We start from the raw sequence: 17,248 nt of genomic DNA on the forward strand, positions 1-17,248 counted from the left end.
GGGCTGACCTTTGTCTCCTCCACCTGAAGGCGGAGGTCTGTCCTCCCCTAGCATGTGGTGAATGAATTAAGGAATGACACACCTCTGAAGGAGAGAGGCCGGTGGTACAGCTCAGTGGTAGAGCGTGTGCTTAGCATGCACAACGTCCCGGCTTCAATCCCCAGTACCTCTGCCAAGGTAAATAAACCTAGTTATTTATTAATTAGATATTAATTAAATTAATTTATTAATTAGACATTACTCAATTATTAACATCTAATTATTTATTTAAAAAATAAGCCTGATTACCTCCCCTCCCTCACAAAAAATTAAATTAAAAATTAAAAAATTTTTAAAAAGTAAAGGAGGCAGGATGACCTATTGAAGCACTGGGAAGAGTCACCATTTTGACAACGTGAAGACAGTGGTCCAAGATGAGATTGAAAGACAGGTACGATGCATGCAAGAGGGTCTTGGGAACTGTGCGGGAGTTGAGGTTTGAATTTTGATTTTTGTTTCTGATTTGACAACACTAAGTTCTTGAGCAAAGTGCTGTGACAAACAATGCAAGATATTAGGTTTTGGGAAAATTAATCTGGTAAGATTTGAAGGACAATTGAGAGCAGGGCATGAAGGAGGTGGGGAGACCCCGGTGCCAGCTGGGGCAGGTGAGGACTGGGGCAGGGCCATGCGTAGAAAAGAGAAACGCAGGGAAGACTTGAAGGTGCAGATTTGGACCTGACCATGGAGCAGGCCCACAACGACCATGGGGAAAAAATCGGAGGGGCAGGAATGTGTTCCGAGTCCCAGGGAGGCCAGTGGAGGTGAGGGGGTGAGGCCTGCAGTGGGGACGTTGATGTGTGCAGTTCAACCAGAGGGATGTGGGGTCCTATGGGGATTGTAGAAACAGAAACCTCCAACTGGATCTTTAGAGGGTTACTTTTTCAATGCACAATCATTTAAAGTAACAGGAATTTTACTTCATCTCCCCCTAAATCAGAATAACAAGCCTTTATGCATCTGAGAAACAAAAAGTTCCCAGTCTGAATTCAAGCAAAAGTTGCTCATTCAAAAATAGGAACCAAACACAACTCCTAACTCAAATTTGAACCAGTTGAACAACAAACAGGAACAATGCCTTATCCTTTAAACATATTTCAGTATCTGGTTTTATTTTTGAGATCTGTTAAATGAAGTTGGATGTCACTCGGTGAAAACACCAAGTACCTGGGGAAATTTCTTTCTAAGCCACAAATCTTTGTGACAACTGCGGACAATCAGATCCGACTGCTCAAAGCTTGTCCTGTATGGATCTGGGGAAGGAGGGAAGATGGGGAGCTCCCAACTCATCATTCAATCTCGTCTGATGAATGATTTCCTCATTATAGCTGATTCTGTTTTTGCCCCAGTTATAACTCACTCATTTATTCAGTAAATACTGAGTGCTCCCTATGTTCAGGCACTGTTCTAAGGGGTCAAAGTTCTAGCCTGGGAGAGAGTAGCCCCTAGGAAATATGGTGGGGCTGGTGGAATCTCCCTCCACAGCTGCTTCTTTGTCCTCAACTGTCAGCCCAGTCAGAGGCAGAGAGCGTTGAGGGCAGACAGATGGCCATTTCTGAGGCACCCCTGAACCAGTGGGGGCTATGAGGCCCCCTCACTGCCTGCTGGCCTTTGCTGGGCCTTTGCCGGCCCTTCCCAATTAATAGCCTCAGTGTCCCAAGAGCCAGCTCTCCCTGCCCCTGTAAAAGACCTCACAGAGTGTCAGATCAGTGGCTGCCCGGAAGTTGTGGGACATTCCCTGGGCTCAAGTCCTGGGGATGTTTATTCTCTGGGCGGAGGGTAAGAAAGGAAAGACAGCTGTTGCAATGCACTCCATCCACTCAGCTGCGTCATCTGAGGTGGGGGAGGGCTTCAGCGGTTAGGGGGAGGGCAGGGGACAAGGGGGGACACCCAGACAGGGGGCGTGCCAGCTTCATCAGTCCTGACTTAGGCCACGGAGCTCCCCACCTGCCGGCAGCCAGAGGAAATGGAGCAGCCCAGCCCATGTGCCCGGCCTCCCACCCCTGACTTCACTTGATAACGAACCAGAAACTGAAACGGTCAGGATTCCCGGCTTGAAGTCAGAGATGAGTCACTGCTAAGAGCAACTGCAGTAGTCGTGGAGTGACACCCTAGAGGCAGACAGGTGAGAACGGGAGACAGGATGGAGGGTTCAAGGCATTTCTCCTGAGTAGTGGCCAGAGGAGGTGGTGGGAGGGGGCCTCCTGTTCCTAAGGCTGCCAGGCAGGACCAGAGAGAGACCCCGGGACGGCCATGCTGAAGAAGTCAGCTGGGGTGGCAAGAGGCCAGCTTCCTTCTGTGCCAGGTGGTGTTTGTGACAAAGGGCAGGGCAGAGGGTGTAGGCTGGCTGGGAGGTGGCTGAGGATGCCTGGGGCCTCGGCTGGCCCTCGAGTGATACCTCTCCTGCCGCCCCCTCTCCAGCACATCTGAGGGTCCTGGTGGAACATGGCGAGAGGCATGGATGTGGTGGCCATGGACTGCGAGATGGTGGGGCTGGGGCCCTTTCGGGAGAGCGGCTTGGCTCGTTGCAGCCTCGTGGACATCCACGGAACCGTGCTCTACGACAAGTTCATCCGGCCCGAGGGGGAGATCACTGATTACAGAACCCCTGTCAGCGGGATCACCGCTCAGAGCATGGAGGGGGCTGTCCCGTTCGCCGTGGCCAGGCTGGAGGTAAGTGAAGGGCCATGTGCCGGCTAGGCCAATGAAAGATGCAGACAATCCCCTAGACCACCCACACTTCCCTGGCACCTTCCTCGGTTGCCAAATCTGTGACCTGTGACCCCAGCCACATAAGATTCCCTGCCACCCCTGTGTGGGGAGAAACCCGTTGGTGTGTCTGTCCCTGAGAAGGCTTCCTGCCATCAGACAGCCTTAGACTCACATCTGGGAGCAGCCTTCAGGGCATCTGGTCTACTTTACTGGTCTTGTGATGGGGAAACAGAATCCTGCCTGATGTTCCCTGCACAATGATTTGGGGGCTAATTCCCCATTCTTTCTTCTTCACCTGGCTGTCCCTGGGGAGCCCTGTGGGGAGATGATGGACAGGTCACTGGCTGGGCCCTTGGAAGGGGGCCTTCCTGATCTTGGAGGACAGGCCAGAGCCCCCTGGGCTGAGTGAGGGGAAGCTCACTTCCAGACCTGCAGCAGGCCATCCACTCACAGAAGTCAGTATGCCACCCCAAGATCTCCACCCTCTTGCCCTCCAGCTTATTGTGACATCTTCTCCAGTTTACTTTCTGTTTCTCTGAATCACTAGGTGAAAAGGAAACTTAATCACTGTAAAAGTGGCACCAGGGTTCGTCATTTCTGGGAAGGTGAACTCATCTGGGGGAAGTTCAGGTAGAACCCAGGGAGCTGAGGTTCGCCGCAATCCCACACTGTGCGTGCCAGGCTCCAGGCGCTGGAGACACGGCCACAACAATGGCCACTGTTTCCTGAGCACCGGTCACTCACCCGCCGTTCTCCTGAGCACTTGCCACCCAGGAGCCATTCACCAAACAGCCCGCCAGGAGCCGTTAGCACAGAGCTAAGAAGGCCAGGTTTGAATCTTGGCTTTGTTCCTCACCTGCTAAGTTACCTTGGGCAAGTTCCTCACCCTCTCTGTACCCCATTTCTCCACCTGGAAATGAAAATGAGGGTGATAATGATAGCAATTTCATAGGGTTATTGAGAGGAAGGAGGAAGTGCCTGGAGAGAGTGTGTGTGTAAGTCCTCAGAAACTGTTAGCTGCTCTGATTGTTGCTTAATAGTCCTCACATCCCAGATGAGGAAACTGAGGCTCTCTTGAGCCTCACAAACCAAACATTGGTTTGCTAGGGCTGCTGTAAAAAAGTACCACAAATGGGTGGCTTAGACAACGGAAATGTCTTGTCTCACAGTTCTGGAGGCTAGAAGTCCGAGATCAAGGTGTCTGCAGAGCTGGTTCCTTCTGAGGGCTGCGAGGGAGAACCTGCCTGTGTCTCTCTCTCAGCTTCTGACAATTTGCTGGCCATCTTTGGTTCCTTGACTTGGAGAAATATGGCCCAATCTCCACCTTCGTGCTCACATGGCATTCTCCCTGTGCGCTTGTCTCTGTACTCAAATTTCCCCTTTTTGTAAGGACCCCGGTCATATAGGTTAGGGACCCAACCTACTCCAGTATGACCTCATCCTAACAATAATACCTTCAATGACCCTATTTCCAAAGAAGTCACATTTTGAGGTACTGAGGGTTAGGATTTCAACAAATGAATTGGAGAGGGGAACACAATTCAACCCATACTAGTAAATAATTCACATACGTTCAGATAATAGAATGAGGAAGGCTCCAATCCTCTAGAGCTGTGTGTCCAGCAGGGGGCCACCGGTCACGTGTGGTGGGTGGACACCTGAAAAGTGGCTGGTCTGAACTGAGATTTGCTATAAGTGTAAAATACACACTGGATTTCAAAGACTTGTATAAAAAAATCAGAAATTACCTCAATAATTTTTTATATAAACTGTTTATTGAAATAGTAATATTTTTGATATATTAGGTTAAATAAAACACAGTAAAACTGATTTCACCTATTTCTTTTTACCTTTTTAAATATGGCTGTTGGATGATCTAAAGTTACATACGTGGCTCACATTATATATTTTTCTATTGGACAACACTGTTCTAGAAGTACTAAGGGGATACTGAGGAGCCCTGAGGGCAGGGCACAGTACATCAGGGTGGTTCTGGAAAGACTCCATGAGGCTGGTGCTATTTGCAAGGGATGGGAGGAATCTGTATGCAACTCAGTGGGCCGTCGAGAGCCGTGGAAGATTCTTGAGCAAGAGCATGGCAGGATCAAAACCACTGTCAAGAAAACCTCAACGGGGCTGCTGGGGAGGATGGATGGGAGTGAGGAGAGAGTTGACAGCAGAGAGAAGAGTCAGGGCCCCCGGGGAGCAGTTGCAAGGGCTTTGGTCATTAGTCATCCCAGACGATGGGAAAGAAGGAAGCATTAGGACAGAGGAGAACAACGGTGAGCCACTGGGAAGGGGTGCAATGTAAAGAAGAGGAGGGTCTGTTCAGGTGCTGATGGGAGGCCCAGGGACACTGCTTGGAGTTGCCCACAGTCAGATCCCCACTGAGCAGTTAGGCGGGCTGCACAGACCCATGCCTTCTTCTCCTCCACAGCCTCCCTTCCCATTATGGGGCAGAAAGAGCAGAAGAGCCCAGAGCAGGGGGAGAGGAGGCAGCGGAGAAATGCATTTCCATGGACGCCCTCGGCACTGGCCTGGGAGTTGGGACTCCTCGGTCCTCATCCAGACTTGGTGCCGAAATGCTTTTGTTTCTCAGTTGGAGATTATGCCAGGCCCTTACAGTGAGTAACACGGAGCACTGCCCAGAGTGGATACTTAGCCATTCAGCGGGGGAGGCAGGGATCTGAAGACCAGGCAGCTCTTTGGAACCACATCTGGGGTGCATATTTCCTGCTCCATTACTTACTGGTTCTGTGACCTTTGCAATTTATTGAATCTTTTTGAGCCTCAGTTTTCTCATCATGAAAAAGGAGTGTAGTGCCTCCTCCCTGGCCTCCTGTAGGTTGGGAATAGTGACATGGCTGGTAGCCCTAAGGATAGTGCCCAGTTCATTGCTGATGCTCACTGTGTGCCTGTGAGAGAATAGGGTGGAAACCCAGATAATACATCCAGGACCCTTCTCCAACTTCCCTGGAGAGCCATGGTCTTAGGTTCTGGCCCTCCAGACAGGCTCGTTGCCAGTATCTCCTACCCTGCTGCCCAAGAAACTTCCCCAGACCTGGCTCAGATCATAGCCCTCGTCCCCATCCCCACCCCCCTGTTCAAATAGTGCTAAGACTCCCCATTGCCTAAGGTTCTCCAGCCCAACGTCCATGGTCCTCCACACCCCACCTACCTGCCTTTTCTTCCTTCTCTCAGCTCAGCCATTGCCCTCCTGTGGTTCAGCCCAACCCTACTCTCCCCGTCCCTTATCCATTCCCTTAGAAATACTGACATTCTGGCCGGTCCAGGCCAGAGGAGTCCTGTGTGATGCCCTTCCCCACCCCCTCCCCCTCCCCACCCCACCCCACCCTTGCCCTCCTTGCTACATACAGGTACAGCTCACACACTTTAAAGCTTACCTAGCCACCCACTCAGGCCTGCCTAGCTCCACAGCTCCTGCCCTGTACTTCCTCTGCCCCCAGGTTGGACGTTGTGCTTGGCACACAGAAGTTGCCCTGAGAATGTTTCCGGGATTGGAGTTGAATTGATTTATACAATGCAGGAGTTCTGGCAGCCGCATGGAACAGAATCGCCTCTGTCCTCGCGTTGGCCTTTGCTGTCAAGGTGCAGCTATACACATCTAGCCCAGGGGGCAGAGAGCAAGCTCACTGCCTTTAGACTTGGCTGGATGTGGGTCCAATCTGAGCTCTGTCATCTGATTTTCCTGTGTCCTCTGGCTTGTTGCCAAACCTCCCTGTGCCCTGCAGTAGGCCCCTCTGCAACACAGGGGAGATGAAGTAGCACAGGGATATCCAGCATCCTGTCCAGGCCTTATTCTAAGCACTTTTTAACACACCATTGCCTTTACTCCCACTGCAACCCATTTTATAGATGAGCAAACTAAGGCACAAGGCTGAGCAAACTGTGCAAGGAAGGGGTGGAGCAGAGACAAATTCTGGCCCCAGGGCTTGCTCTGTAATGTTCTGATCCCATGATGAAAGTGTGTAAATGCGCTCTGTGAACGCTAAGGGCAGTGTCGGCGCAGTGTGGTGGGGGGGGTGTGGTACAAGGCAGCCGCCATCATTGGTTTTCATGAACGAAGACAAGGAGGCAGCTGGATCCCACTCATCACCCACAGTGTTTTAACCCCAAAGATCAGGCTCACAGGCCTCAAGATGTGCTGGGGTCGCCCAAAGGGCAGAAGCCTATCAGCCATTTATCAGTCCCCTCAGGCCAGGTGACACCTCTTAGGTGAGTCTAGGGCTCACCAGGCATTGGTGTCACACAGTTATTTCTCAAAGGCCGCTCACCAACCGGTCTCTCCCTCCCACAGGAGCGGTGAGTGGGCCTGGCTAGCGGCGAGCCACAGACTAGGCCATAGAAGCCAGGAGGGCTCTGGGGAGACACTAAGCCCCCAATTCCACCGAGGAACGGTGCTGCCACCAGGCACTGAGATTTTGAGTGGGTTCCCCTCACCTACTTCTCTTTCTTATTTTTATTTTTTTTTGTAATCTGATTACATCGCTTTTACAACGCAAGGTAATTGCCTCATTATCTTCTGACACCTGTAGGTCTGACTGTCTTCTAGAGCAGTGGTTCTCAATGCACTGTGATGTTGCCCCCGGGGGGACTTGTAGCAGTACCTGGAGACATTTTTGTTTGGCATAAGTGAGGCGGGGAGCTGATTCTTTCATCCAGTGGATTGAGGCCAGGGATGATGGTGAACATCCTACAGTGCACAGGCTAAACACTCATACCAAAGAAGCATCTGGCCCCAAATGCTAATAATGCCAAGGTTGGGAACCCTGGTCTACAGAGAGCCCCACAAATCAGACTGTCAGTACAGGAGGGAACCCTGAGGAGACCGAGGTCCAGAGAAGGGTGGTGATGTGCTCAGGACCACACAGCAAGCTGGGATACAACTCAGTGCTCAGATTCAGGGCTCTCACCTGGCAGGTTCATGCTTTTTTAATTAATTTTTCAATCTAACAGTAATTGTTAATTGCTTGTAACTCACTCTTGTAACTAAATGCTCTTTTAATGTTAACCCAGTATGGCAGTAGCATCCACCCCGTGACTTAGGTCGGGGAATAACAATGACTGTTAGTTGTAAATAAAGAAACTGAATCTTGGGTGGCATCGTGGTTTAGGTGGGAAACAGGAGGTGACAGTGGCTTGTGAACAGGGAGTGATTGCAGCTGTACCCGTGGGTAGCCCTTGCCTGGGTCGGAGTGCCTCGTCGGGCCTCTCTGGGGCTCAGCCAGATGGATGAGGGTAAACCTCGCCATCCAGGTTTACCCCACGTAAGCTGCCTTGTGGGAAGCAGACACGAGCTGGGGACAGGGGCACCTGGAGAGCTTGGCAGGGGACAGGAGGAAAGAGGGGGACCAGAGCCACTCCTGAAGATGACAGTAGGGGACCCGGGCCTCCACAAGGGCAACGCTCTTCAGAGGCCCTTAGAATCACGTCTCCTGGCAGCTAGGAATGGATGAATGGATGCATGAACCAGTAGAAAGATGGAAAGACAGAGGCACAGTGGAGGTGGCGGGCTCTGAGCTGCTGGACAGGCTTCTGTGCAGGGATTTCCAAACTTGGCAGTAGGGAAGAACACCCTGGAACCTTTGCTAATGCCCCTCTCCTGGTACTGTTGATTCAGTAGGTGAAGAGTAGGGTCCTGTCCTCTGGATTTTTCACGAGGTCCCCCAGGTGATTTTTTGATCAGGACCATCTGGGAAATACTTGCACTAGAGGGGAAACACAGTGGGGAGAGAATGCAGGCGGACTGGGCCTGTCACCCCCCACCCCCCGCATGTGACGTGGGTACACACCACTCTGCATCTCCCCTTCCCTGTTGATAAGATGATATGATAATCCCCGCCTTATAGGGGCCATATTCCCAGTTCAAGAAATCTTCACTGAGTGCTGTCAAGGCCCAGCAGTGCTCTGCACTCTGAAATTAATAATGCTAACAGAGCCCCACGGTTCCCAGTAGGTGGTAATAATAACAACTATAATAATAGTGACAGGGTCAGGCAGATCCGGACACTGCATCTTGGCAATCAACTGTGTGACCTGGGCAAGCCTCTTACCCTCTCTGATCCCCAGCCTCCTTCACCATAAAATCAAAGGAAGATTATTCTTGTTGAGAGGCCTCATGATGAAGCGAGGAAAGTACCTGGCACAGTGCCAGGTGATGAGAACAGATGGATGAATGTCCCTTTCCCCTGCCCACTCCAGTTCTTTCCAGGAATCCGAGCCGCCCCTGCGTTTGACACACCAGCCTCATGACACTGATTCAGGGCAGGTCGGCTGCCAGCAGGTCACAGAGCCCTGAGGCTCTGCCAGCTGGCCCCTCTCCCTTTCCTGGGTTTCCCTCCCAGCCTGACCTCAGAAAGTCTGTGGAGCCTCACCTTACCAGGCCCTCCCCTTACAAATGGGGAAACTGAAGCCCAGAGGTGGTCTTCAACCTCCCTGAGACCACACAGCAAGTCCCAGTAGCCTTTCCTACCAGGTGCCCAGCATCTTTATTCTGAAGAGCTGGCGTCTCTCTGCCAGATAAACTCTTCTGTTTTCCCTACGTCTTCTTCCTTTCTTCTGCTTGTCCACCCCCTCTTATTTTATTTGTCTCATGATGAGTCTCATGGTCCTGAATGTAGCCCCTTTGGGGGCCCTTGGGCTCAGGAAGTGATGAATTTCTCAGGAAACCACCTCATGATGACTTGGCCCTTTTACGCCTGGGACTGGCTGCGGCCGACACTGGGATGCGTGGACAGTCCCCTCAGAGCTTTGCGTAAACTGGGCCTGAGCCAGCCCCTAGACCGGGAAAACAGACCACGTTATTCAGAAACATAAAGATGTCAGCAAGGAAAGGCATGTGGCCCACAGCCGGCCTGCGCCTCTACCCCTGCCCTGGGTGCCGGCCAGAGCGCTTTCCCCCACGCGGAGGAGTCCCCTGGAGCCGCTGCTCTGAGGTCGTGCGCCCTGGTCACCCAGACCAGCAGCATGGGCACTACCTGTTAGAAAAGCAGCATCCGAGTCCAAGTACCTCCTAAGCTCAAGTGTGACAAATGCTGGTGTCTCTCAGGGGGCGGCCCAGCTTCATTCTTCGAGCGCGCTTTCCCCAGTCCCCAGGCTGAGCGGGGGCTCTGTCCAGAGGTGCCCCCAGCAGAACCATGGTAATGGCGGGGCAGGCTGGTGAGGCCGCCTGTTGCCCTAGCAGGACAGACCCTGCCTCCAGTGCTTTCAGAGCCTCGGCCTCCTCTTCTGCAAAGTGGCCACAAGGGGGAGCATATCAAAGGCCCCGCATGGTAGTGTGGGGGTGGGGGACACCAGCAGCAGGAACAGGACACGGGAGGGTGTGAGCCATCCAGAAGGCTCCTTGCCAGGCACAGGGGAAGAGATGTCCAAGGTGGGCCTGAGACAGCGTGAGCTGCTCTTCGGCCGGGGCCTGTTACAGCTGGCCCAAGGCTCCCCTTCCATCCTCCCCAGGGGCAGCCAAGGGACGGAAAGGTGACCCACCTGTGTGGCCAAGATTGAGGCTCTCCATGGGGCCACCATGGGAGAGGAGGTGGGAATGGAGGCACACGTGCAGGGCACAGGGCTGGGGCACTCTTGGGGTGTCCTCCGCAGCTTGGCCACTGGGCTGGTGGAGGCCTGGAGCAGGCTGGCTCCTTCTGCATAACATGGTGGGTGACACGCAGGCACCGGAGCCAGCCTGCTGGCTTAGAGGCCTGGCTCTGTCACTACCTAGCTGTGTGACTTTCCCAGGTATCTCATGTGCTTAGCGAGGCACCCCAAAAGCCCATGCTCCAAACAATGTCAATATTTACGTCACTCAAGCATCTGCAGTCCGGGCAGGGCTTGGCAGAGGGGCACAGCGGGTTGGCTGAGGCATCTGGCAGGACAAGGATTGGAATCCTGGGATGGTTTGCTTACCCACTTGTCCTGGCGTTCTTGGGCACATCTCCCTACCTCAGGGTGGTCTCCCCAGCATGGTGGCTTCAGGTAACTCAGGGCTGCCGGGACACTGGCCCCGCAGAGAGGTCAGACGTTACACAGCCCAGGCCATGTTTAAGGTGAGGGGAGTTAGACTCCATCTTTTGTGAGAGGAGTGTCAAGGAAAACCTGAAAATTTGTTTATAACCGTCAGAGTCACCTTGAGTAAATTACTGCACTTGTCAGGGCTTCAGTTTTTTCATCTATAAAATTCAGTTAAACGCAGCCTGACCCCTGCCACCTGCCCCATAGCTGTATGAGTTTTCTATGCCTGCTGTAACAAAACCATAGACCCGGTGGCTTAAAACAATGCAAATGTATTGTCTTACAGTTCTGTGGTCCAGAAGTCCCACGCAGGTCTCCCTGGGCTGAGACTGAGGTCTTGGCGGGGGTGGGGGGGTGGGGCTGTTCCTCTCTGGAGCCTCTGCAAGAGGATCTGTTCCTTTGTCCTTTCCAGCTGCTAAGGCTGCCGGCCTTCCTGACTCTCGGCCCTTCCCTCACCTTCCCAGCCAGCGACAGCCCATCAAGTTCTCACATCGGATCTCTCTGATCTTCACATATAAGGTCCCTTGGGGTGATGTTGGGCTTACCTGGATAATCCAGAAATTCTGCCTATTATCAGATCATCTGATTAGCAACCTAAAGTCCACCTGCAACTTTAATTTCCCTTTGCCAAGTAACATGTTCACAGGTCCTGGGGATTAGGGCGTGGGCATCTTTGGGAGGTGGTTATTCCACCTGCCACTGTAGGGTTGTTGAAAGGATTAGATGATGTAATGTATGTGACATACTTCGAGGCTGCCTGGCCCATGGGGCATGCTCAGTAAGTTCTAGCCATGGCTATGACACACAGGAACCACGGAAGGTGTGGGGATGGGCCTTCTGCACAGAAGGAAACTGTTGAGGGTGAGGAGGGGCCTGGACCAGTCTCCTCTTTTTATCGATGATGTATGTTTGAAGCCCAGAGAGGGATGGTGATTTGCTCATAGTCACACAGCATCTTAAGGAGGGGCTGCTCTCCGCCAGCCTCCATGATGGCACCAAGTTGCCCCACACCCACCCAGAGGACCTGGGTGATGTGTGGGGTGCATGTCTTCCTGGCCAGATCCTGCAGCTCCTGAAAGGCAAGCTGGTGGTGGGTCACGACCTGAAGCATGACTTCAAGGCACTGAAGGAGAACATGAGCAACTACGCCATCTACGACACGGCCGCCGACAAGCTGCTGTGGCGCGAGGCCAACCTGCAGTACTGCAGACGCGTGTCCCTCCGCGTGCTGAGCCAGCGCCTCCTCGGGCGCCACATCCAGGTGAGGACCACCGCCTTCCCAGGCTGGGGCTGCACCCGGCTCTGGGGGCCTGGCCTTCCCTCCAGGACTCTAAAGTCTAGGACTCAAAAGGGCACAGCCTGGCTCTCAGGATACTGGACTTCGTGGCGGCCACGCCTGGCCTAGTGCTAATGGGTGAGGCCAGGCCTGCTCCAGCCACCTGCTGAGTCCAGGGTGTTGGAGGCCTGGGGAGACTCACCCACTGACCCACGTTGGGCCCTGGAAGTCAGGTGTGAACAGGGGAGGCCCGGTCCCACGGGGCACCTGGATGCAGCCCCATCCCAGTTCCCCACTCTGCCTGTGTCTGCAGGACAGCCGGTTGGGACACAACTCCGTGGAGGACGCCAGGGCCACGATGGAGCTCTACCGAATCTCCCGGCGAATTCGAGAGCAGTGAGGGCTCCGCCTGGTGGTAACCAGCCCCCTCCCCACGGACTAGAGGCCTTCGTCTATGGGACAAAATCTCCCTTGCTTTTGGAAAATGCATCATTAGCAGTAAAATGGCTTTATATTTTCTTTACTCCTTTGGATCCTCTTCTTGGCTTTTTCTTTCTTCTCTCAGAGCTGGGAAATGGTGGACAGGACCCAGCACCGAGAGGGCAACAAACATTTGAGCCAGGATGGCTGCTAGTGACAATTTCCTTAACACCTTGAATCCTGTGAATACCAGAAGTCCGTGTGACTTAATTCACATTCCTGTCTCTGCCTCCCCTTTCCAGCTACATTTCTGTCCAGAAAGGTGGCATTATTTCCTGGGGGTGGCACCTGGCTCAGAGGCCCATTCATCCCATCTTGAAGTTGGTGCCACGGTACTGATGAGCTTCAAGGCAAAGGTACAGGAACTGTGATGGGTGCCACCCTTGGTGACCTTCAGCAAGTCATCCCTCCTCTTATTTGTAAAACAAGGAAGGAAAAATAGGGGACTCTGGAGTCTGAGGGAACTAGGTTGGAATCCAGGATCTGCCACTTAGTAGCTGTGTGCCCTAAGGCGAGTTACTTAACCTCTCTGTGCCTCAGTTTCTCCATCTATAAAATAGGGAAATCTAACAATTCATAGGGTTCTTGAGATGTTGATACAAAGCCCCCAGCACCAGGCCTGTAGTAGCTCAAGCAGCCACCAGATGTCAATAACTGATGATTATTCTCTGCACCACCTGCTGATCTAGGAGAGAAGTTGCTCTCTGCTGCCGGGCCCCCCCTCTGAAGGAAGGGCATGCGTAGTGTATGGGGAGAAGGGTCCAAAACCAGAGCAGTGACTGCTGATTAGAATCAGCTGCAGACTTATTTTAATCCACACCTGGATCCCACTTCAGATTCACTGACCCAGAATCGCTGGGGGTGGGGTGTAGGGTAGGGGAGTAGGGGCGGGGCAGGCACCTGTGAGTATTTTGACCTCCACAGGTGATTCTGATGCCTAAGACACTGGACTAACCCGAGGTGCTTTTTCAGCACCCCCACTACTGAAGCACTGGGTTCTCACACTGGACCCGACATTGGCATCACCTGGAGGCTGCTGGGCCCCAGCCCAGAGTTTCTGATTTAGCACGTCTGGGGTGGAAGCCAAGAATCTGAATTCCCAACAAGTTCCCCATTGATGTTATGCTGCTGGTCCAGGGACCGGCTTTGAGAAGCACTGCCTGACATCAGGTGACTGATGTGCTGCCACCTTTGAACCACTGGCCTGTGGGTTGAGCACTAGCAGGTGGATTCCTGTCACCAGTCCAGCCTTGTCCCTTCCATCTCCTTTGGATGCCTGTTCATGCAGAGAGAGGGTCACAGCCTTGCAGAACATGTCCTAAATAGCCCACTGCAGGGATGAGGGACAGGAGGCGAGATTAAAGAACACAAGAGATTCAAATCCAGGCCCATCAGACTCCAAACTTAAGTGGTTTTCACTCAGACTGCTTTACATTGGTAGTGCCTCCTTTTGGCACCACTGACCTCTGGGAACCTGATCTGGGAGGGCGGGGAGGTGCAGCTCCGTCTTGGGGTTCTCTCCTGCCCTGTCTCCCCCGTTGCAGGGTCTTGATCTTTGCTGTTATGTGGAAGCTTCTGGGTGCAGCTGTATGTCTGACTGCAACTGGCCACCAGGGGGAGCACGAGGGCCGTTTATCCACCAAGCTGCCTTGCAGGCAGAGCAGCCTGAGGGACACTGGCATGAGGTGTCAGGGGCATGGGCCTCTAAGTCTCAGGGGGCTATTCCTGGGACCTTCTAGATGCCCTGACTCAGCCACTGAGCTGAGGCTCGGAGGGGCCAGGGCAGTGGTGCAGCCTGGCCTGGAAGGTGACCCCAGGCTCCCTGACTCCCAGGGGCCCAACATTCCTTCTAGGGCTTCAGGCTTCCTTGAAAGGACAGGAACCAGAGTCCCAGAGGAAAAGTGTTCCCAAAGGAAATCTCTAACCCGACTTCCTGCTTCCAGCTCTAGGCCTGGATGCCCCCAGGGGAGAGAAAGCTGGGGTGCGCCCCCTACTCCCAGGTGGGCCCCAAGGTGGGGTCAGGACCCCAGAGGGCAGCCTGTGCTGTGCTCCAGCCCCACCCCGGGCTCCCTTCCTCCTGCACAGACAGCTTCTCAGGGAGTGAGGCACACAGTCACGTGGCAGCACAGAGATTGGGGGCTCTAGGGGGACCACCAGCTGCAGCCAGCTCACCTGGCTTGAGTGGCTCCCTCTGTGAGGCACAGGGGCCCTGCGCATCAGAGGAGCTGAAGGGGATTGAGATCTCATAGGTGGGGTGCCCAGGGCCGAGCTGGGGGTGGTGGGGACCCACAGACAGCACTGTCACCACTGAGCCTAATCGAAGTGGGGAGCTGCCCTTGCTGCCCCTCTAGACCCGGCCTGCCTGGGTCCCGACACAGCTGGACTGATGTCTGCAAACGCTGGTTTTATTCACTGAGGTTGTAAGGATGGAGGACGGGAAGGTGCTGCCTTGTGACTAGTTCTGTGCTCGGGGCTTCACACACATCATCTTACACAGTCCTCCGGTGTCCCTGCCTGGGGTGGGGGGAGTTATTTCCCGTCTTACCAAGTAGGAAACCAAGCTTGGCTTCTCAGCCCAAGCTCTGTCATCCCCAGCAGACCCTCTCCCGGTGGCCTGGAGCAGCTCCTCAGAAAGCAGAGCTGGAAAACACCCAGGAGCCCTCTGTTACCTAGCGACCCCACTCATCCCCGGCAATTCCTGCCTCAGGCTTCAACTCTGTAAAATGGGGATATTAGTCCCAACTCTCACAGCTACCATGGAAACTTATGGGACCACGATGACACCTGCCCAGCCTGCTCAGGCATCAGGTGGAAACTCTCTCTCCACGGAGGCTACTCCCTCCTGGTCTTCTGCCCTCAATTCTGGAAAGTGCAAGTCAGGGTCCACCCCAGGCCCACAGGGAGAAGGCAGAGCAGGGCAGCTCAGCACCACCGGGCCCTCCAGCCTCTTCTTCCTGAGCTGTTTAGCTTCCCCGCTGTGCTTCCCAGGTTAGTGTCCAGCCCCCTTTCCCCCTAGTCCACCCCCACCTCTCCCCAGACCCACTGCTGCCTGTGTCCTCCCTGGGCCGTCCTCCTGGACCAGGGGGAGGGCGCACGTCCTCACCTCGTCCTTCGTCTCAACTCACATGTACCTGCCCTGGTGCCCTTCCCAGGCCCTCAGCACCCAGGGGATGGTCTCTGCTTCAGGACAGGAGGCCTGGTGAGTGACTCTGTTGGCCTGGGTGGGAAGAACTGGTCCCTGGAGACCATGAGAGACCCGGGCAGGATGGCAGGGTGAGGAGGTGGAGGAGGAGCAGGCAGGGGGCTGGTCTCCAGCCGGGTAGGGTCTGTCCGGCATCGCAGCCGTGGCAGGACACTCACGCCCTGTGCTCTCACCTGAGCCCATGGCAACATACTGCCGCCGCCTCCTCCTGCCCCAGGTGGGCCTGCAGGTGACCCGAGATGGGAAGAAGGTGACGAGTGCGGGCAGAGCCTCTGCTCTGAGGTTCACAGTGTCAGTGCCTAAGAAGGTCTTCAAGATATGTTTAAGTTCCCAACACTAGGTCCCTCAGCATCACTCACCTGAGTCAGAGACTCTTCTCTGGAGTGATTCTCTTCCTACTGCTCAGTCGCTCCTCTGTCTCTCTCTCCCCCCTCCTCCTCTCCCATCGTCCGAGTGTTTCAGCCCTCAGGACATGGGCCTCGACTGCCTCTTCTCTGTGCTCCTTCTCTTCCTCATCCAGTCTGTTGGCTTTAAGTTTCCATTTAGCTGACAAATACTTGTGCACTGAGTGCGTGCCAGTGACTGTTCTAGACACTGGACAGAGAGCAGAGAACAAAACCAATAGATCTACCCTCATGGAGTTTACACCCTAGCGCAGGAGATGGATAATGTGCAAATCAATATATAACATAACATCATGTCAGCTGGTGACAAAGGCCAGGACAAAAGTAAAACAGGTGAAAAAAAGAGTGATAGGACTGGAGGGGTGGGTGAGGCTCCTATTTTGGGTGGGAGGACAGGGTACCTGCTCTGTTGATGTGACACTTAGCAAGATACTGAGTGAAATGAATAGGCTGCATGATGGCAGCTTCCCAATTTGTGCCTCCGGAGCTGACCTCCACTGAGACCGAGTCACGTCCAGCTGCCGCCTGGTATCTCCCTCCCCATGTCTCATGACGCCTCACGCTCAGCGTGTCCAACCTTATCTCCTGAATCCTCCACCCCAACACACTGATCCTTCCTTATCTGTCGTGAATAAGAGCACTTAAAAGGAGTATCTAAAGAACAGAAAGACTTCCTCACAATTAAAAATACCACAGCATAAATTATAAATTCAACAAAAAATTGGAAAATGAAGTTTGTCACTCTTTCAGAAAATAGACCGAAATATTAAGAGAGAGAAAATAGGACAGAAGAGATAAGAGAATTAGAGGCTCCATTTGGACTTTAATACCTAACAAATAGGATTTTAGAAGGAGAGAAGAAAGAAAACAGAGAGGAGGGAAATGTCTCGGAGTTGAAGGATATGAATTTCCTAAGACAAAGGGCTCACCGGGTGCTTGGCAAGAGGACTAGAGGCAGACCCAGTCGAAGGCACATCACTGTGGAAGTTAAATCCCTGGGGGTAACGAGCAGACCCAGAAGGCTCCAGAGTGGAGAAACAAGGTTCACATCAGAGACCAGGAGTCAGAAAGACATCAGACTTCTTAACACTAGAAACTTGGAGACAATGG

At 53.4% G+C, this 17,248-nt stretch overlaps 1 protein-coding gene across 2 annotated transcripts; it reads left to right on the top strand.

Annotated features, from left to right (window-relative positions):
• Positions 1-1,961: 1,961 nt before the first annotated feature.
• Positions 1,962-12,575, top strand: ISG20 (interferon stimulated exonuclease gene 20). Of its 2 annotated transcripts, none has more exons than XM_010962935.3 (4): positions 1,962-2,164; positions 2,461-2,712; positions 11,837-12,037; positions 12,366-12,575. In XM_010962935.3, exons 2-4 carry the CDS (start codon positions 2,485-2,487, stop codon positions 12,450-12,452), a joined length of 516 nt encoding a protein of 171 aa, XP_010961237.1. In that variant the 5' UTR covers positions 1,962-2,164; positions 2,461-2,484; the 3' UTR covers positions 12,453-12,575. The 2 variants fall into 2 exon arrangements, with proteins under 2 accessions (XP_010961237.1, XP_010961238.1); XM_010962936.3 differs by lacking the exon at positions 1,962-2,164 and adding an exon at positions 2,172-2,344.
• The last annotated feature ends 4,673 nt before the right edge of the window (positions 12,576-17,248 follow it).

Source organism: Camelus bactrianus, chromosome 27, assembly GCF_048773025.1.
Source record: "Camelus bactrianus isolate YW-2024 breed Bactrian camel chromosome 27, ASM4877302v1, whole genome shotgun sequence".
Taxonomy (NCBI): Eukaryota; Metazoa; Chordata; class Mammalia; order Artiodactyla; family Camelidae; genus Camelus; species Camelus bactrianus.